This window comes from Typopeltis vanoorti, chromosome 10 (assembly GCF_054136105.1).
Source record: "Typopeltis vanoorti isolate ZY-2024b chromosome 10, IOZ_Tvanoo_1.0, whole genome shotgun sequence".
Taxonomy (NCBI): Eukaryota; Metazoa; Arthropoda; class Arachnida; order Uropygi; family Thelyphonidae; genus Typopeltis; species Typopeltis vanoorti.
The window spans coordinates 46,402,436-46,424,628 of NC_143558.1; the positions used below are offsets into that span (position 1 = coordinate 46,402,436).

At 35.7% G+C, this 22,193-nt stretch overlaps 1 protein-coding gene across 2 annotated transcripts in view; it reads right to left on the reverse strand.

The window, feature by feature from the left end:
* Positions 1 to 22,193, reverse strand: part of LOC150102387 (endoribonuclease Dicer-like) — a 310,963-nt gene that overhangs the window by 178,220 nt on the left and 110,550 nt on the right. For both annotated transcript variants that reach the window (XM_090399452.1, XM_090399453.1), the window contains one exon: positions 21,231 to 21,385. In XM_090399452.1, the coding sequence (XP_090255578.1) occupies positions 21,231 to 21,385 (155 nt within the window). The remainder of the gene's footprint in view (positions 1 to 21,230; positions 21,386 to 22,193) is intronic.

Below are 22,193 nucleotides of genomic sequence, written 5' to 3' on the forward strand. Positions count from 1 at the left end.
ATCCAAGCAATCCTTAACCATTTTGTCCCTTTTGCAATAAGCCCTATAAACTTCAACTTCCTCTCAACCACTGACACTGAAATCTCTAACAGTATCAATCTCTTGCAGTACAGCTTTGTTCAAGTAATACACAGCATGTGATTTTTTTTTTTATCCAAAAGTGCATAAACTTCGTTTGCTGCATTAAACTAAGAAAGAACCATTATCCTCTACCCATGCTGTCAATCTATTTAAATCATCTTGCAGGATTGCAATGTTATCTTGATTAACTATTGCCTACCATCTTCAGCAAATAATTGGATATTACCTCAAATTATTTCGTATTTGATTAATGTAAAAATTAAATACCAGCAAACCACAGCCCAATATCATTCCACTGGTCATCAACATTTTCCTGGATTCTACTGATGTCTACATCTAGTTACTAGCTTCATGTCCATTCTCATTTGCTCCATTTTGCATAATAAATCTCTGCAAGGTATTGTGTAATATGCCTCTAAGGTTTAGCAGTATCATCATGTAATAATTTCAGTTATCTGACTCAACTGTAACTTTATTAGAAACTAAGGCAGAACCCTATGCTTCACAAAACTGTGTTGTTCCCCTAGAGTATATATTTCTGTCCATGCACTTCTGAATTATGCCTTTAACCAACATTTTCCAATACCTTAACCACCATTTCTGAGATAATAATTGGTCTGTAATTTGCTAACTTCTGTTCTGGAGTGTGATTTATGATTTATGCAACAAAACTGTTTTGCTCTCCTTTCATTCCTTTGGGATCTTGCCAAAGCTGAAGTTTAAATTAAACAACCTGGTCAGAGGCTTGGCTAACTCTCTTCCACCTTCTCATAACACATCCAAGCTAAAACACATTGAATTCCACAACTGTACTCATACTAATATTCCATAATGTGCTAAATACTACATACTTACTGAATTTAACAAATTCATAATATGCTAAATTCTACTGAACTACAAGTCATCGATAAATGTAAAAACTGACTGATAGAATAAAAGTGGGCAAGATTGTGGAAGAGTGAAAGAAAGTAATTCTGATGAAACGAAAGTGAAAGCTGTGAAACATTGTTGAAGCAAAGGGTAGGAATGAGAAAACAAAAGAAATGGATGAAAGAACAATCTGTTTGTCTGTCATCCATTTCTTTTGTGACTGCCAGAATGCAAATACTTAAAAAACAAGTTGATCAGAATGAGAAATGAGATGAAAGATATGCACAGAGAGATTATAACTTGGGTAGATAAAAATGAAAGACAAAAGTGATAGAATGAAGGAAAGCAGAGAAAAACAGGTGATGAATGATTTGAGAGAAGCATCATATGAAGATTGCATTGTTACAGGAGTGGTAAATGAGAGGATTCACAAGGTCTGTTTCTAGGTGGGAGAATTTACAAGATAACTGATGTATTGGATATTAACATCTTCCATGGATTCAGAGACTCATCGTGGGAAGTACACACTATTGCATCCAACAATGCCTTAAACTGATTCAACATATCTACATTTACAATGCCCTCAGGCAATGCATTTCCACTCGTCAACCACTCCGCATGCAAAGAACCCACTCCTCTGCTTACACCCACCTTATACAGTTTCCAGGGATGGCCTCTTGTTCTACTCCCCTCTCCCATTCTATAAATTTCTCTTCCATGTCAACCTGATAACAACCCCTGACTAGCTTATATGTCTCAATCATATCCCCCCCCCCGCCTTTCCTCTTTTCACGAGGCTGTGCAACTTACATTCTCTCAATCTGTTCTCTTATTCCACATTCAAAAGACCACTGACCATATTTGTGAATCTTCTTTGGACCCTTTCCAACATATCCTCTTCATCATGAAAACCCAGTGACCAAATTTGTGCACAGTAATCCATATGAGGTCTGATCAAGTTCTTATAAAATGGCTATATACAATAACATATATTGGTCACCATGAAACATAGTAACCAAATCTGTATACAATAATCCATGAGTACTGATTAAGGGTTATACAATGGATTCATAACCTCTTTATTTCTGCAGGTCAGGATTCCCTGTGTCATTGCCATTATCCGATTTGATGTCTTCACAATTTGTGCAATGTGGCCTCTGAAATTCAGGTCCTTGACCACTACCAGATCTCGCATTTCCTCTACTTCTTTTAAAGTTTCTCCACCAAGTGTATACTTTGCATCCCATCATTTCTTACCAAATCTGAAAACCTTACAATGAACTGACAGTTCCACTTACCTGCCCATTCACGCAATCTATTCAAAGTAAGGCCGTAATATCTCCTTGACTCTGCATTGCTCTCTTCAATTTTGCATCATCTGCAAACAGATGATGCAAAATTGAAACATATCACTAGTAAAACCCATCCCAATATCATTGGCACACAAAATAAACAACAATGGTCCCAAAACACTCCTGCAGTACACCACTAGTGACCTTCCTCTTTCAGGATACTGCACCCCCATATACAACTTTCTGATACCTATCTGACAGCCAGTCATTGATCCAACTCAGAAGTCTGTTATTCAATGCCATCTGTTTCAATTTATTTAACATCTTGTCATGTGGCAGTCTATCAAAAGCTTTTGCAAAATCTAAGTACACTACTGTATTGCACTCCCCTGTCCATGGTATTTGTCACCTTGTTATAGTACATAAGTCAGAAAATATGATCTCCCTTTAACAAACTCATGCTGATAACCACAGAGAATACTGCTGTTACCAACCCATTTCTGTATTCTATTTCTCACCAATCTCCCCAGTACCTTCACCACAACTCATCTTACCACAACTTATCACCACCTTTATGCATTGGAACAATTTTAGCTTTCTTCCACTCCCCCTGGAACCTATGCTGTTGTAAGACTCTTATTAAACAGGAATGCCAGTGCTACTGCCAATTCATGGAACATTCCCTTAAGATGTGTGGTGATATGTCATCAAATCCTATCGCCTTATTGACAACAAGGCTATGAGAATGAGAATTAGAAAAGCAAGAGAGTTAGTGGTGGTTGTTGGAACAAATGATTTGGTTGAACATAAGGAGAATGTAAGGATCGATATCAAGAGATTGAGAAGAGTGAATATTGAATCATACCTTGCAGTAATAACAACAAATGTTATTACAGCAAGGTATGATTGTGACAAGCTGAGATGGACAGCAAGAATCACAAATAATATGGACAGAGCTCTGTGAGGAAAAGGGATTGAAGTTTTTAAATGTGTAAGATACATTTGAGGGAAGGATGGATAAGTACAAAAGTGAGAGGTTGCATTTAAATGGATTTTGTGCATGTCAGCTGGAGAGACTGTTGCAGAACGAAAAGCAATAAAGGATGTGAGCAAGTGATCAGAGAAAGTAAAAGGTAAAGTGAAAGATCAGGAGAGAGGAACTGGTGAGATTGAAATGGTTCTAAATGGTAGTAGCAGCAGTGTGAGAGATAATGGTAAGAGAACAAGAACACAAGATAGACAGAGAAATTGGATTGGTTTGGTTTATAGTTTATTTGGCACAAAACAACAAAGATCATGGTGCACCATAGTAAACGTTACAGCTATACATAAATAGTTAATAAAATTGAATACAATATGCATGTACAAAAATTAAGTTACACAATGCAGTATCTACATATAAACAAAATTACTGCTGAGGTCACAGCACCATAAAAGGTCAAAAGTTACAGCAGTTCATAAATAATCAACAGTGTAAGTTAATAAACAAAAAAAGCATGCACAAAACCAAGCGAAGGATTGCAGTATCTACATATAGATAACATTACGACAAATGTTATTACAGCAGTACATAAATTAATCAAAAATAAATTATCATACGATATGCATGCATAAAAATAAAGTTTAGTAATGTGATACCTACATATAAACAAAATTACAACAAGGCTACACAAATATACAAAATCAAAAGCTACAGTAATACATAATTAGTCAAAAAATAAACTAATAAATAATATATATGTACAAAAGCTAGTTAAGCAATACAGTATCTACATATAAACAAAATTACAATCAAACGTGTTTCTACAAATGAATTTTTTGTGAAAAATTAAAAACATCATGCAATCTGGCTGAGTCTGCTAACATCTGCCTAAGTATATATGACTTGACTAGATAGGTAAAAATTTCATTCCTCTCTCGTGTAAAGTGCTGGCACTCCACCAGAATATGACAAATAGTGAGACAAGTATTGCAATTTTCACACAAGGGTAGGTCATCAGCCCTCCGTAAATAAGATGACTGTGACCTATGCGGGTCTAGCAAGAACAACTTTCTCTCTTCTCTTTATACATTGACTAGAATGCCAATGCTTAATTTCAGTCTTAATATTTGTTTGTTAATGCTTCCTGCCATGATGACTGCCACTGAGCAATTAGCTTTGATCTTATAAACTGTCTGTAGCCTGTATATGGTACTGTCAAACAGCATATGGAGAAAGTATGAGCTGATTTAGCAGTTGCATCTGCAGTCTCATTTACCTTAATTCCATGTGGCTGGGAATCCAGCACAACTGAACATAAAAATTAAGGATTTTCATTTTGTACAACAGGTATAGTACTTCATAAAGCACGGGATGTGGATTATACATAGGAGAGGAGATAGCCTGTAAAGAGCTCAATGAGTCTGTATAAATTATACACTTTTGGTAGCAGTTTTCTTTTATATGCACAAGTGCAAGCTGAATGGCATGTAACTCTGCTGTATAATTGTTGCAATCAAGTGGGATCTGGTTAGAGATAATAATGTCGGGAAACACAGCAGCACAGCCAACAGAGATATCAGTTCCTGAACCATCAGTATAGATGAGCAAGAAATTAGAGAGTGCTGCTCTGTGTGCATTAAACAATTGCATGTAGACAGATGATGGAGTATGAGACTTTGGTAGCTGACAAAATGAGAGGTTGCAGGATAGAGTGCAAACCTACCATGGAGGAATGCTGTTATGTTTATACAGGCAATGTTGTCAACACTCATACCAACAGCTTGCCCAATCTCTTTACCATGCATACTAAAAGGACAGTCTGAAGTGTGTGATACTGAGCTTCCCAATGCAGAGAAAAGAGATTAGTCCATGTAGGATGATCTAGGAGAGACTTTTTCTTTAGAGCATAATTAAAAGACAACTGTTTCTGTCAAAGTGATAGAGCTGGTACATTTGCTTCAACATAAAGACTTTGAGTGGGTGATGTGCGAAAGGCACCATAGCTATCCATATACCCTGATGATGGATGGAATCCAACTTGCATTCAACTCTGTCTTGCAGAACCATAGACTTGACACCCATAATCCAGCTTTGAACTTATAAATGCACAATAAAGAGAGAACAATGAAGATCGATCAGCACCCCACTCAGTAGAGGACAGAGTGCGAAGGAGATTCAACTCTCTTGCACTTTTCTCTTATTTGACGAATGTGTGATGGAAATGGTAAGTTTTCTGTCAAAGATGAGTTCAAAAATTTCACTTCTACAGCTACTGGAATAACAGTTCATCCCATTCTTAATTCAGGATCTGCATGATGAGCGCATTTTTGACAGAAGTGTATACAGACACTTTTTTCTGTTGAAAATCTAAACCCATTAAATTAAAGATACTTAGAAATTATATACTTGGTTTAATCCTTTATCCAATTGTAAGCAAACAAGTTTGTGCCTGAACTCAAAAAAGCCAATGACTTGACATCACTTACCTTAGTATCCCATAATGCAGAGCACATATCCTTATGGTATGTGCTTTGTATTATGGGATATGCACATATCCATGTATAATTCTATGCATTATGGGAAGGGTCAATGCCCAGACCGATTTCAACCTTTATTGACGTCTCATCAGTGAGAGCTAGATCCAGAGGTGATACTAAGGTTGAAGTAATGCAAAAGTCATATTTTCGTATACAAGTAGCCAAAAGTTGTCAGACCTTATTATTAAAATACTATGGATAAAATACACAAACTTGTTTGTTACATTTGGATAAAGGATTAAACCAAGTATATAATTTCTTGGTATCTTTAATTTATAGTATAACCAAGTGGAAAAACTTTAACTTCTCTAATCCAGAGTATTTTAATAAGGTGTGACACCTTTTGGCTACTCTTATACGAAAATATGACTTCTGCATCATTTAAACCTTAGTATCACCTCTGGGTGTGGCTCTCACTGATGAGACCTCAATAAAGGTCAAAACCAGTCTGGGTAGTAACCCTTCCCATAATGCATAGCATTATACATGTCTGCAAGGATATGTGCTTTGCATTATGGGATACTAAGGCAAGCGATATGAAGTCATTAGCTTCTACATATGAGTTGCCCCAGTCCTGAAAATACTTCAGGCACAAACTTTGTTTGCTTACACTTGGATAAAGGATTAAACCAAGTATATAATTTCTTGGTATCTTTAATTTATAGTATAGCCAAGTGGAAAAACTTACAACCTAAACCTATTAATAAGAGCCTACAGAGAAACATGATCAATTGATAGCTGAAGTTGTCTTTCAATTATGACAGTAAACTGTGATGTCATCAACATATAGAGCATTGTCTACAGTGGGAGGAAGCTGTTCGGTGATTGAGTTAACTTTAATAACAAAAAGCACACTTAAGACATAGTCTTGGGGAATACTCTGTTCTTGACGATATGGTCGAGATAGTGTACTTCCCACCCTGACTTGGAAAGTTTTTAATAAATACAGGAAGATGTCCTTTGAGACCCAGATTATAGAGGTCTTTTAACTTGGCTTTAGTAAGGTGGTGGTGTCACAGTTATTTCTTTCTATATGTTTGGGGTCTGTGACATCCCACCATACTAATACCGGATTCATATGCCATATCTCCAGGCTGTGTCATAAGCTTTTTCCATGTCAAAGAAAACTGAAACAAGGTGTTCTTGCTTTAGAAAGAAGTTATCACTGGTAATGAGGATAAAATGAAATCCACCCAGACAAAAATGGAAGAAATTTTCACACAGTACATCCTAAAAATTAATTCTATGAAAGCTAAACTACTAATCACAAATAAAGCGAATCTCATGAAAATAAACACCAACCCAATACAACTGAAAACTTGCTTGAAATACCTTGAGAGCCTCATTTGAGGAGAGAGAAGAAGGCAATCAGATTTATAAGCAAAAATAAGCTTGCCACAAAAAAAAAGCACATTCTGCAATAGAACAAACATTTTTACTAGCAAAGATACTGGTGAAAACATACATGTGAGCATAGCATTATATGTTTGTGAGGCCTGGACAACATAAAACAAACCATCCAAAAGTTGGAGCATCTGACTTTGCTGCTGGAGAAAGTGATGAGAATTAGTTGGATAAAAAGAAAGACTAATGAAGAAGTTCTAAACATGGTTCAATAAGAGCAATCACTAATGAACCAAATCAATAAGCTAGACAAAAGTTTTTTTTCACTTGGTTATGGTAAAAATTAAGGATGCCAAGAAATTATATTCTTGGTTTCATCCTTTATCCAAGTGTAAGCAAACAAAGCGTAAAGTCACTTCACGATTGGACTACTTATAAAAGGCTGTCTTCACATCAATTGTCTTAGCATCCCATAATGCAATGCCCATATCCTTGTGGACATGTATAATGCTATACATTATGGGAAAGGCCACTTGCCATCAAGGATTTTTCTTTGTTTAACCACACAGAAATGGTTCAGTGAGAGAAACTATATTTGCCTACCAATGCATTAATTTTTGCATCATCACTGACTATTTCACTATTTCTTTAAGTTTAACTGAAATTTTCTTATTATTGTACTTACTTTAGGAGCCATGGTGAATACGTAATTTCAGGGAGTAATAAACAGCTACTTCAATGAGTGGGGAGAAAGCATAATAACTAATAAAACACTAATGGCGAGTCAGTGGTTGAATCCTCCTTCCCCCATGAATTTGGCCAATACACCCTCTGTCCAAAAAGAAATCGAACTTTTCAAAAATAGAAGAAACTAGTGGCGCCACTTGTTGTTGAAAGCGGCAACCATCATTAGTGTTGTGTCAACTGTTTATGACATTTGTTTCATTAGAAGCCGAGTTATAGCGCCAAGAGTGACAATGTGTTTTGACGAACGGTCGGAAATGAATTTCAAACAGAGAGCTGTGATTGACTTTAATGTTAAACTTGGTAAAAGTTTTATCGAAACAGATCACATGCTTCAAAAAGCATACGGTGATGAATGCTTATCCCATACTCATGTTTATGAGTGGTTTTAAGTGATTTCAAAGTGGTCGTGAGATGCTTGAGGACGATGAAAAGCCGGTCCATCTAAAAACTGGACTAAGCGAAGTTAACATCAAGAAAGTGCGTGATTTAATCAAAGAAAACCCAAAATCAGCCATGACATTGATTGAAGATGAATTGGAGATTCCAAAATCAACTGTGCACAATATTTTGACTGAGAGTTTGGGCCTTCATAAATTGAATTTGCGATTTGTTCCCCACAAGTTGACCAACAACCAAAAAATATCGAATCGAACACTGCAAGGACCTCATTAAAACTGCTCATAAGGACTCAAACTTCCTTGAAACGATTGTTACTAGTGATGACACGTGATGTTTTGAGTATGAGCCTGAAACAAAGTGCCAGAGTGCTGACCACCAGAAGAGAGGCATCCGAAAAAAAGTCGCTTGGAGAAGTCAAAAGTAAAGACAATGCTGATTTGTTTCTACGATTCCAAGGGCATTATCCACAAAAAATTCATGGATTCCACCTGGCCAAACGGTCAATGGTGAGTTTTATCTCAAAGTTTTGAAGTGACTGATAGCGAGAATTCGCCGTGTACGGCATGGATATCATGATGCAGGCAGCTGGTCACTTTTGCACGATAATGCACCATCTCATCATTCGAACATTGCGAGACAGTTTTTAAGCAAAAACCAAGTTTGTGTGTTGGATTACTCACTGTATTCACCTGATTTAGCACCCTGTGACGTCTTTCTCTTCCCTCGACTTCATTTTCCGATGAAAGGAAAGCGAAACGACACCATTGAAAACATTCAAGCGGCAGTAACCATGACCCTCAACAGTATCCCAAAAACCAATATAAACAAACTCATTTAACGAATTAACTGACTGTGCCAAATGCTGTATCGAAGCTGAGGGAAAGTATATGGATCGAAATAAATGATCTGAATAATTATAATCGGCCTGTGTTTTATTTTCTATCAAAAGTTCAGTTTCTTTTGGATAGCGGGTGTACAAATACTCCTGTTGTACTAACCTTGCACACGTGTACTAATCATGCACACATTTTGGCTGGCACAACCATAATTAGTGATTATGACTGTATCAGCTGAAACACATGCGAGTAAGTTACTAATCATATAGTAAGGTGCATATTTTAATCATACACTGAATCTTATTTTATTATGAAGAGTCCATGGAAAATTGATCTGATTGTATACTGAGCCAATCATAAAGTGTTCCACTGTAAATGCATGCAAGGACGAGACAATCTCACTAAATGCTTAACACATCATTTATTATTCCATTTCATGTTCCGCCTGCAAATATGGCTGTTATATTATGCTGATACAATGAATTTTTGTTTGAATGGAAAAGGAAATATTTTCATTATTCTGAATTATATCGTGATAAACATTTCTGAATGACAAGAGGGAGAGATATGTGAAGACCAAAATATAGATAAATTAGTGGCTTTATCAATGAAAATAATTTGAACTATTATGATAACAATTCAAACATGATATATTAATATCACTTGCATGAGCCTCATGGCTGGATTGCTATAGTCTAATTTCAGTGAGTATTAAACAACTACTTCAAGGGGTGGGAGGTTGAATCCTCCTTCTCCCACATTCACGGGAGAAGGAGGATTCAACCTCCTTCTCCCACAATACAAATATATGTATACCTTGATTATTGTGATTAATTAATCCCTCTATGTTACCGCGTATATCAAAATTGTGTTAATCAAATACAACAATCAATAGTAAAAATTTGTTTTACATAGTACGCTATGATTTTTACATGGTTTTTAGGAAACATAAAAAATGAATGCAAAGTAAATGTTTAATAAATGCTTGTACCTACATTAGTTACTGCAATTTTTTTTATCAAAAAAGTTATCAAGAGTCATTTGAACAGTTTTAGTTTTTTTCTTATCAGCATTAATTCGACAATAACAAGCAAAATGACTCTCTAGACGTCGGCAAACATGCATTCATCGATTAACATCTGGATCCATATCCCTCACTTACTGCTTAAGCAATTCTAAACTGTGAAATATACCATCCAGTTCTTGGATTGTTATCTCCTTTGGAACCTCATTTTCACATTCCATTTCAAGATCATAGTCACTGAAATCTTTTGAATTTGAATCCAATAATTCTTTAACATCTGCATCAACACCATCAAAACCAAGGTCTTCACCAACTGTAACGAATACTTTAACCACGTTCACGGGATTTTCAAAGCCACCTAAGTTGTTAGCGCATTCTGGCAAAAGGTTTTTCCAAACAGCCCTCGTGTAGCTAGAAGACACTTGCTCCTACAAGTCATGAATGTTTTCAATTGAGTGTTTAATGTTAAAATTTTTCCAAAATTCTTGGAGCGTAATTGCATTTTCTCCTGTTGTTGTTTCTACTTCCTTTGAGATTGTCTTTTTAAGAAACTAGGCTCTGAAAGTTGTAATGACACCCATGTCCATGGGTTGTAGTAATGATGTCATATTCAATGGAAAAAATAAAACTTTCACATTCTCACACAGATCATTAAGAGAATTTGGATGACCAGGTGCATTATCTAAAAGCAAAACAGCTGTGAAAGCTAAGTTATTTCTCTGGCAATAAGCTTCAACTACTGGACAAAAATAAGACTTAAAGCAATCTTCAAATAGGCTTTAGGTAACCCAAGCCTTCAGGTAAAGAGTTATTGTTATATCCTTTTCAAGTCCTTAAGTTCTGAGTTCGACAGACAAGAAGCAGCCTCAATTTAAAATCTCCATTAGCATTCCCTCCAAGCATAACAGTTAAGCGATCTTTTGATTCTTTATAGCCAGGCTGCACTGCTTCTTTTTTTGATATAAAAGTTCTTGATGGCATTTTTTTTCAACAGAACCAGTTTCATCTAAAATGAAAATTTGGTGCTAATCGTAATCATTTTCTTCAATAATTTTCTGTAGCTCAGCAGGAAATGTAGATGCAGCATCTTCATCGGCACTTGCAGCTTCATTATTTTCGCATTCTTTAGTCCGGCCCTAGATTTAAAATTTTCGAGCCAGCCTTCACTAGCTGCGAATTTTGAATCGTCTTCTTTATATTTATTATTATTATTCGTGACACCTCCAAGGAGTCTGAAGACTCATCGCGGGAGGACACCCACTCTACATCTGTCCACCACTACACTGAACCTCTACTATCGATCATCTCCATCAACACCCATCTACCGCCTACCACCACAACTAGTATTTTTTGTCTGTAAATTGTGTGTGTTCTGAAGGGCCGATATGCAGGATGAAAAACCTGAGTTTCAAGGAGAAAAACCCCTGCTTCCTCCGTATGAGATCGGCTAATTCACCTTTGCTTGAAAAAGTCCACATAAAGATTCCTCCCATCATGATGAGAATCGAACTTAGGCCTATTCCAATCAAAGGGCACAATGTACCATCGTTCTTCCAATTGCGCTACGGAGGTGCTTATTATTACGTAATACCTCCAGGGAGTCCAACTACAATTACCATCATCTACACCAATGCCATCTACCGCTCACCACCACCACTAGTATTTTCTCAGACAATCACAAACATCCATGCCGATGGCGGGATTCGAACCTGCAGCCTTTTGGCTGGAGAGCAGATATGCTAGCCACTCGGCCAACCAGGTTGGCTCTTTAAGTCTTGAAAAGAGGCTTAGAGCTTTGGCCATGATATTATAGGCACTAATTGGAATTCTCTTTTGATTGCAGTCTTCCAGCCAAATAATCAACAGATCTTCCATTTCAACCATTATAGCACTTCAGTTACATGTGCATTGCAACTTGCAGATGCAATTTTACTTGCTTGTAATACTCATCAGCTTTGGATAAAATAGTCCGTATTGTAGACTCGTTAAAACTAAATTCGCTTGCAATCATACTTTTACTTTCACCACGTTTAAATCTTTTAATTATATCAAGTTTTGAATCTAAGGTAATTACTTTCCTCCTCTTTTTTTTCACTTAATGAACCGGTTGTGGGATTGCTCTTATTCTTCGACATGATTAATGGGCTGTAAAATTTATGAAAAATGTAATTTGTAAATACAGCATAATAACTGAAGCTTGTAATACATAAACTCTTAATGATGGTGAAGTGAAGTAACTGGCTGGCTCTCAGGCTCTGGGAGCATGGCTACGTGGGAAGAATGACATCATCATGCTCACGACATTCTTTCTCTTGGCCAGGAAACACTCATCAAGGCTTGCATGTTTTTTTACGTGGTAAATTTAAAGGTGCGTTAATTAAAACTCTTGCCACGTATATAAAGGGATTGTCGCAATTAATTTCGCTGCATTAATCAAATCCCGTGTTGAGCAAGGGATACCTGTACTCCTGTTGTACTAACCTACCTCATGCACACATTTCGGCTGACACAATCATAATTAGTGATTATGACTGTATCAGCTGAAACACACATGTGAGGTAAGTTACTAATCACATAGTGAGGTGCATATTTTAATCATACACCGAAACTTATTTTATTATAAAGAGTCCATGGTAAATAATAGGATGTTCTATCTGCAAATATGGCTGTTATATTATGCTAATACAATGAATTTTTCTATGAATGGAAAAGGAAATATTTTTATTATTCTGAATTATATCTTGATAAACATTTCTAAATGACAAGAGAGAGAGCGAGATGAAGACCAAAGTATAGAGAAATTAGTAGCTTTCTCAATGAAAATAATTTGAACTGTTATGATAATAATTCAAACATGATAAATTAATATCACTTGCATGAGCTTCATGACTAGATTGCTATAGTTTGTATTTTCTATATAACCTATATTTACAAAACCCTTTGGTCGGAAAGACCTGGGTTTGAGTCCTGTCAGTGATATGAGGAACCTTCTACCTCCACATGAGACCAGCTAACTCGCCTTTAGTCAAAAGAGACCAGAGGTAGAGGGTTTTTCTCCCAGAAACTCAGGTTTTTCGTCCCTCAGAACAGACAAACCAGCCAGTAGAACACATGCAATTTACAGAGAAGAATACTTAGAGGCATAGGAGTAACTGCCTTATCCTCGTTACATGGTTAGGAGATCCAAGGATACTTGGAAGGTTATGGGCGCTTAAGTGCCTGTTAAAGCCACTGATGGATGGATGGATATAACCTATATTTACCAGCTTAAAAGATTTTATTATGCCATCAAAACATCATGTAGTTTCATCTCTTGGTTCAGATTCGAGGTAACATGATAGGGCAACTTGTATAGATTCACTGGAAATTCTTTTATAATAATAGTCTGTTCCAAATGAAAGGCCGATGTTTGCCTAGCTCATTTCATGATTAGAATGGAAAACTACATGGAAAAAATGTACAACAGGTAATATTCTTTACTGCGAAGGAAGTCAGTTCAACAGTGATCACTTAACAGATGTCACAAATCCATCCAACCATTGCACAGATCCAAATGTATATATATTCCCCTGCTCACCATTGTGGACATAGGAACAAAGATATTTAATTGGCTATTTCCAAATGAATGAATTTTGATGCAACATAACAGAAGTATATTACTCTATGATCTCAGAAAAGGTTCTACTAAGGAAGTATTCTGGTGTTAAAGCTTATACAGTGATAGTTACTCAAAATGTTGTTTAAGGAAATTAATAATGTAGATGATACAATAACTAAACAGATTTACCTATTATTTCCAAATTTTTCTAAAGTTAAATTGGGCATGGAAATGGAGATGTGAGCTCGATGTTGCAAAATGTAAGGTTTTAAAATTTGGAAAACAAAGATGGGATGCAGAATTTATGCTTGGTGAGAATATATTGTTGGAGGTAGAGGAAATAAGAGATCTAGGGGTGATAGTGGATAAGGATCTAAAATTTAGGGGACCAAAATTGTGAAGACAATACAAAGGCTTCTGAGAATGATGCGGAGGACACTGACGTGTAGAAGTAGGGAGATTCTTGTTCTGTTGTGTAAGGTTTTGATTAGGCCACACATGGACTATTGTGCCCAGATTTGGTCACCTGGTTTTCAGAAGGATGAAGAGATGTTGGAAAGGGTCCAAAGGCGACTGATTAAGGTAGTTTCTAACCTCTGGAATGTCAAGTATGAGGAAAGATTGAGAAGATGTAATTTGCAGAGTCTGGTGGACAGGAGGAAGTTGGTAAGGGGTTGTTTATAGGATCAATGATGGAGAAGTTCTACAGAGAATAGCGGGAGATCACGGGAGAACCAAAGGTCATCCCTGGAAACTGTATAAAGAGGGTGTGAGAGGCAGGTTTTTTTCGTGCAGAGTTGTGAATGATTGGAATGCCTTGCCTGAGAGTGTGGTGTCTGCAAGGAGTTTGAGTATGTTTAAGACACAGTATGATGAGATGTGTGTGTGATAAAAGGACCTCCCAGATGAGTCTTTGACTCCATGAGATCTTGGGGTAATACTAATAATAATAATAATCATCAGAGGAATAATACACTAGTATCAATATATGTATGCAAGTACCATATCAGCAATTGAGAATGAACAGGAGAAATGCAGAGAGGCTTAGACTTATACACCTAAACTATGTCACTTATTGACTTTGATTTCTTGGCTATTGGGCAGTTTGTCTGCAGATGAGTTTCCCAGAAGAGAGGTAGTTTAATGCAACCATGCTTGTTGAGACTTGGACAGTTAGTAAGGGCAGAAGCAGATTCAATGAAAAGCACCTCAAAGTTAAATTTGCTTTAGTGGAGTAAGGGGGCTTCTTTCTAGCGGATTCTGTGGCAAGTATCCAAAGCATGGCCAGATAAACCTGAGTAGCCAAAGTAGTGAAAATAGATGCAGTCTTGGTGCCCTGATATCCTAATATTAATTGGCTGTCTTGCCTGTTTAGTCATAGTAGGAAAGGTTGCAGTAAAAGGGGAGGGGGGGGGGGGAATGGTAGAGCCCAAAGTAAATCCAGAGTTTGCAGCTGGTCTTAAGTAGTGGATATAGGATGCTAGCTTTCTGTGTAGTTTGAAAGTGTCACAAGATTGTTTTTCTTTAGGATGTTGGCCACCTTTTCTGAGGTGCCAGGGATATATGAATGGTGATGGATTTCTTGCAGTCTGTTTAGAGGGAAGGGGTTGATGGGATTGAGTATGAGTTTAGTATTTTTTTTTTATCTGGTGGAGGTTGTAGACATTGACTAGAAAGGTGTTTTGTATGTGGTTCAGTTCAGTAGTGAGAGCAGTGTTATCAGAGTAAATCAATTTTGTCCTGTTTCTACAATGCCATACTTGGGGGGAGGATTATGTAATTTCCCCTGATGATGCTAATTTAACTCTGACAAAATATTGGAAGTAAATAAATTTATTTAGTTATTATGCTGTCTATGTTGTTAATTTCCTTAAACAACATCATGAATGCTACGGAAGAAGTGGAAGAATTTTTAGGATCATTCAAAAAGGCACATGACATAAAGATAAAGAAAAAAGTTGGACCTCTGCTAATGATTTAAACAGTAGAATAGGAAATGAATCCTAGGCATTCCGAAATATTTGGAGAAATTTGAAGAGAAGGGAAAAAGCTAATAATAATAATAGTGATAATGATGCAGGATTTCTGTTCAAGAGACACAAAACAAGTGATCCCAATACCATGTTCCAACATAAAAATGTTCACATAACATGAAGAGAGAGGACAGAAGAAATAAAAAATCATATTGCTTATGTTATTGTTTTGTTTTATGTGCCTCCTACCCATGAAATATAAACCTAAAATGCATTAGTACAGTGGGCTTAGACTAAGAGTATCCGTATGCTGGATACAAGACGCACAAGTATATACTTGTGCTTAAGCAGGATAAAAATGAATATCATAATGAAAAGAAAAATATATTCAAAAGTACAGCAGCTTTAAGAAATTACCTGTATATATATATATATATATATATATATTATCGGAGAAAAAATTAAAAGTGTTTTAAAAGTGGAGCCAAATCTTGGAGACTCAGTGGTCTCCAAGCCTTTAAAACACTTTTCATTTTCAAACTCTGCAGGAAACAATGATTGATTTAGATAATTAATACATCACTGTTTTGTAAAGATTAAAAAATCAGAACTTGATGGTCAAGAAATTACAAAAGGCAGTCCTAGAAAAGAAGAAAACATGTCGAAAGTGCAAAGGGAATAAGTCAGCAGATGCCTTGATCGAATACAGAGAAAAGTATAAAAAAAGATAAGCTGCACGTAAAAAATAGTTAAGCAAAAGTCATGGAAAGACTTTTTGAAAGAATGCAGAAGATGAATATCACCAAGTTCAAAAAATGTTCTGTTGAAAAAACATGTAGAGATGGAGGAAAGATTACTTTAAAAGCATTCAGAGATAATAATGATTATATGAAGTTGAAAATAATATTCTGGATGTCTTTAATAACTACTTTGTTAAATGAAACAAACAGTGAAAGAACAGCAACAGAAACTATTAAAGAGGAAAGCAATCAGGAGTATGGTTAACAATACTTAAGGTATAACAGCCATCAGATCCATGGAATATAGAAAAACTGTTGGAGTAAATGACATTTGACTGGAAATGCTCAAGTTATATGGATATATAACTATAGTTATACATGTAACCCTCGTATAACGCGGATGTTAGGTTCCATAGAAATACCGCGTTATATAATTTGCATTATGTGAGACTCAGATCACATATAAAATGTAGGGTTATGTTCCCATATATATGTATATTTTTTTAATTATATAAATAATAATGACATATCCAACAAAAATATATTTTTATTTATTTCAGGTAATTCATGTAAGTTAAGAAAACATAAATTTTTATTTATTTCAGGTAATTCATGTAAGTTAAGAAAACATAAACCATGAAACAAATACATAGTATAAACTTATAAAAATTATTAATTGTACGTAAACTTCATTGCACATAATGCATGAATGTTTTAGACAAAATAAAATAAAGTGCATATTTTAATTGTCATCACTGTCTTCAAAACTAAAAGAACATAGATGTTCTTTATTTACAAGTGGCTGGACGTCGTCATCACTTGAAATCTCTTGGACATCATTTCTATAATTCTCATTGCATACTTCAGCTGGTTTAGTTATGAAGAAGTCAGTAATAAGACTTTGCTTGCCACTATGCTGAAAACATTTATTAAGTTCATAATATGGAACTAAACAAATATCCAACCGTCTCGTGAATTTTCTGGCGCACTCCATTGAGGAATCATTATCCGTAAAATAACTTCCTTGCCAAGTCCAATCCTTCTGCTAATTTCTTTAAACTGAATTCTTTAATGGATTTATCACAATCAGAATCTTCAGCAGAATTTTCCCCGCCATTTGGTTTGATGTCATCTATTAATTGTACCAGTTCCTCCCCATTTAAATCTGTTTCGTCTTCAATTAGTTCACTAATTTGGTTTTCGACCATCGCAAAAGCGCTCTAAGTGGCCATTACTATAAAAATAAATTTTTTACATAAAAAAGCATTACATATTGTATGTAACTCATCAACAAAATAAAGTGCTCAGCTTGAGATTAACATACATGATTTTTAATGCATTTTCCTGGCAGAAAATGAAGGCAATTTTCAACAATAAACACTTCATAGGGTAAACAATTGACATACATGCACACTAAAGGGTATTTTTCCTAATATAAGTTTGCTACTTATAACTACATGCACGATACGGACGGATGCAAATTTAACGAAGATAAAATTTGATTTTTAAGTCGTGCGGTGAAAAATATATGAAAAGATAAAGGGTTAGTAGAATTTGCAGACAGTGTTATAAGGAAACCGCGTTGTATAAGTACCGCGTTAAACAAGGGTTACTACAATTTGTAAACCGCATTATATCGAAACCACATTGTATAAGCACCGCGTTATACGAGGGTTACCTATATATCCATATAATATATAGTTATTTGGATATATAACTATATATTTCTCCATATAATAGTAATATGCATAACTATTATATAGAGAAATAATAGTTAGTGACTATACCACATAATTCAGACAGTCTAGTATGAAGGTTGAATTCCAGATAATTAGAATACAGCTCTAGTACATGTTTATATACATATATAAAGGAAATAAATACAGTCAAAATTTTGGTGTTAAGGTATATCAGGTGAGATTTATGCAAGTATGCTTGAAAAGAAGGTAAAAAAAAAAATCATTGAAGAGAAACTTGGGAAAGAACAAGTTGTGTTTAGACAACATAGGGGTTGTCAGAATCAGATGTTCTTTACAATAAACAGTTGAGAAATCATAGGATTATTAAAAGAGTTCTGCAGATCTCGAAAAAGGCATATGGCAAGGTGCCAAAAGCAAAGACTTTCAAAATGTAACAATTATAGAGGATAAATGGAACATTGTACAGAGCAATACAGTCTGTATTTAAATTGTAAGTTAACAAAATTTAAGGAAGAAGAGAAGGATACTTTGATATTATGACATGTAGTTATCTCCACTCTTATTTATCATCATCTTTATGAAGGAAAGTGGCATCAAACGGTATATCAAAATTGAAGATATGAAACTAAGCTCTTACTTTACATAGATGAGGTTGTGCTCCTAAATAAATCCAGTGCAAATCTTCAGGATGCTTTAAACCAGTGTTTCCCAAACTATGTTCCAAGGAAAGTGAATAAGTGTTCCGTGAAAAATTATCAAAATTAATATGAGCCTGGAACGGTTTTAAATGCAGCGACAAGTTCAAACATGTTTGAAAATCAGGCACCCCTCACTTTACATGTGGATTGTGCTATTAAGGCCAACGCACGCTGGTCTTGACTCAGCCACCTGCAGTTGTTGACAACTCCGAGTGCGAGTGTAGTACAGCGGTATCTATTCTAGGAAAGGTGTGGTCACAAACAAGGTCAATGCGATGCACTGCAGCCTGGCACGCTTGTAGTGTGTGCTGTTGCATTTTTGCAATGCGATACAGCCTGCTGCAGTGATGGTGTGCACTTAGCTTTACATTGAATACAAGACTGATGATACTCAACCCTAACCAAGGTGTTCCGTTAAAATTTCAGGATTTGTGAAGTGTTCAGTCATATGAAAAGTCTGAGAAATGCTGCTTTAAACTAATCTGAATAACTGTTGGGTATCAACATCAGCAATAAAAGATAAAAACTAGGAAAATAGTCAGGACCATGGAAATCATGAAGTGCATTTGCATATGTATGAAGAACTGACAAAACAAGTAAAATATTTCAGCTGTTTAGGTGCCATGTTTAGTGAAATTGGCAAATTACCCATTGAAACAGAAAACAAAATAAGCAAAGCTTATAAAGGGTATAAATAAATTTATATGGAAATTATTTAGGCTATCTTATCTCTCTTATTACATATAAATTTATTTAACTAAATAACTTTATGTGGAAATAAGAGAGAAATTAGCCAGAACACTAAACTAGCAGTAGAGAAGACAGTGCAGGTTTAAATTTATGGATTAGAGTTGTTTCAGAAATTAAATCACTCGGTCATAGATTACAGATATGAGATTTTGAGAAATATCGAGGAATTGAACAAATGTCATCAGTGGTGGTATCATATTATTTTTATTGTTATTATTTCTTGGACATCTCCAGTGAGTCAAAAACTTATCATTGGAAACCCACTCCAACCACTGTTCATTCACCTATCATACTTCTCCTTGAACTCATTCACCAATAAAGAACTTATAATCACTTCTAGCAGCCCATTCACCTCCAAACAAAAATTCTAGTCCTAACACCCTTGCTAACCACTCTTATACAATTTCCAAGTGTGTGATCCCTTGTTCTCTCCCTTCCTGCCAAATACTGAAAAGTCTTCAGTGTTAATCCTATAAAATCTCCTTATAATCGTGTTCCCTCTTTTTCACCTATCAGCTAGTTTTTGAAGCCTGCAGATCTTCAATTTATTCTCATGGGGAGCATTCATTGCTTACCTCATGGATTCTCTCTATCACTTCTTCACTCTTATTGACCAGATCTATGTGCAATAGTCCTCATAAAGGGGTATAATAAAACCTTCAATGACCATGTAATCTGATATACTGTTTTTGGCCACATTTGAAATATGTCCCCTATACTTCCACTCCCTGTCTGCAATAACCTCCAAATCACTAGTCTCATCAACTTCCATCAATATAGTACACAACTTGTGACCTCTTCTTTGCAAGTGCAATACCTTACACTTGGGCACATTAAACTGGAAGGCATTTACTTTTTTTCATACTGCCAATCTATTTAAGTCATCCTGCAAGATCTCTACATCATCCTCATTGACTATAGCTCTTCCCAGCTTTGCATCATCAACAAATGGCTGAATATTTTCCCTTAAATCTATATCAATGATGTACAAATTAAACATCAGAGGACCAAGTGCAGTACCCCACTATTGGGGTACTGCCTTCTCCCAGATTCAACTACCCCCCCCCCCCATACAGCACTCTATGATATCTGTCCATCATCCACCTTCTTATCCAAATCGGCTTCATACCATCCCATATGCGCCAATTTGAGTTCCACATGGAATCCTGTCAAATATCTTTGCAAAGTCCAGCAGTATCAATGAGTAGCCATTTCCTTTATTCAGCTCAAAATATTAAAAATGAAGATATTAGGATGGATTGGAGTGTTTGGAATTATAGCCTAAACAATAAATGTGATGCAGCCAGTGCATTATATCTGTTAACTGTATATGTTCTTCTGTTTGGAAGTACCCTGGAAGATTAATTTGGAGGAAAATTGTTGATAATAAATTAGTAATAATGTAAATAAAGTAATAATGATATCTACATATCAACAGATTACTTTGACATTGACCCCAAACCCACACACATTTATTTGCCACAAGCTATGTGGTCAGTTGTGTGTGTGTGGGAGTGATATTAAAAAATATTAGACAGTAAATTATGGAATCATTACTGAAAGTTTCAAGATACATTACTTTTCTATGGTTAAATTATCTCTAGAATTTTTATTACAATCATATACATAGATTTCATTCAAAGAAGAAAGCATGCATACCGATATATCAGTGATACTGCAGAGGTCATAGTTATAAGAGGTTTGCCATCACCCTTAACTGGCATATATGGAGGTAAATACTGGTCAGCTGTCATATGTGCTTCAATCTCTTCTTGTGTTGGCATTCTTCTGTTCTGGCATTTTATTTTTAGTACCTACAATAAAATTTCCATTACTTATAATCAAACAAATAACAAAATTTATAAATTAAAGATACCAAGAAATTACATATTTGGTTTGCAAACAAAGTTTGTGCCTTAAGTATTTTCAGGACTGGGGCAACTCGTATGTAGAAGCTAATGACTTCACATCACTTGCCTTAGTATCCCATAATGCAAAGTGCATATCCTTGCAAACATGTATAATGCTGTGCATTATGGGAAGGGTCACTACTCAGACTGGTATCTACCTATATTAAGGTCTCATCAGTTGGAACCAGACCAAGAAGTGATACAAATGTTGAAGTAATGCAGAAGTCATATTTTCATATACGAGTAGCCAAAAGGTGTCAAACTTTATTAAAATACTCTGGATTAGAGATAGTTGTTGGAAGTTTTTCCACTTGGTTATACTATAAATTAAAAATACCAGAAATTATATACTTTAAATACTTATAAGTGTAAGCACACAAAGTTTGCACCTGAAGTATTTTCAGGACTGGGGCAATTCGTACACAGAAGCTAATGACTTCACATCACTTGCCTCAGTATCCCATAATGCAAAGCACATATCCTTGCAGACATAATAAGGTATGACACCTTTTGGCTACTCATATATGAAAATATGACATCTGCATTCCTTCAACCTTATGATCACCTCTGGGTCTGGCTCCAACTGATGAGACCTCAATAAAGGTCGAAAACGGTATGGGTAGTTTCTATATGTTTGCTATTTTGACTAGCTTCTATATGCAAGTTGCTCCAGTCCTGAAAATACTTCAGGACTGGGAGAGGCCTTCACCCT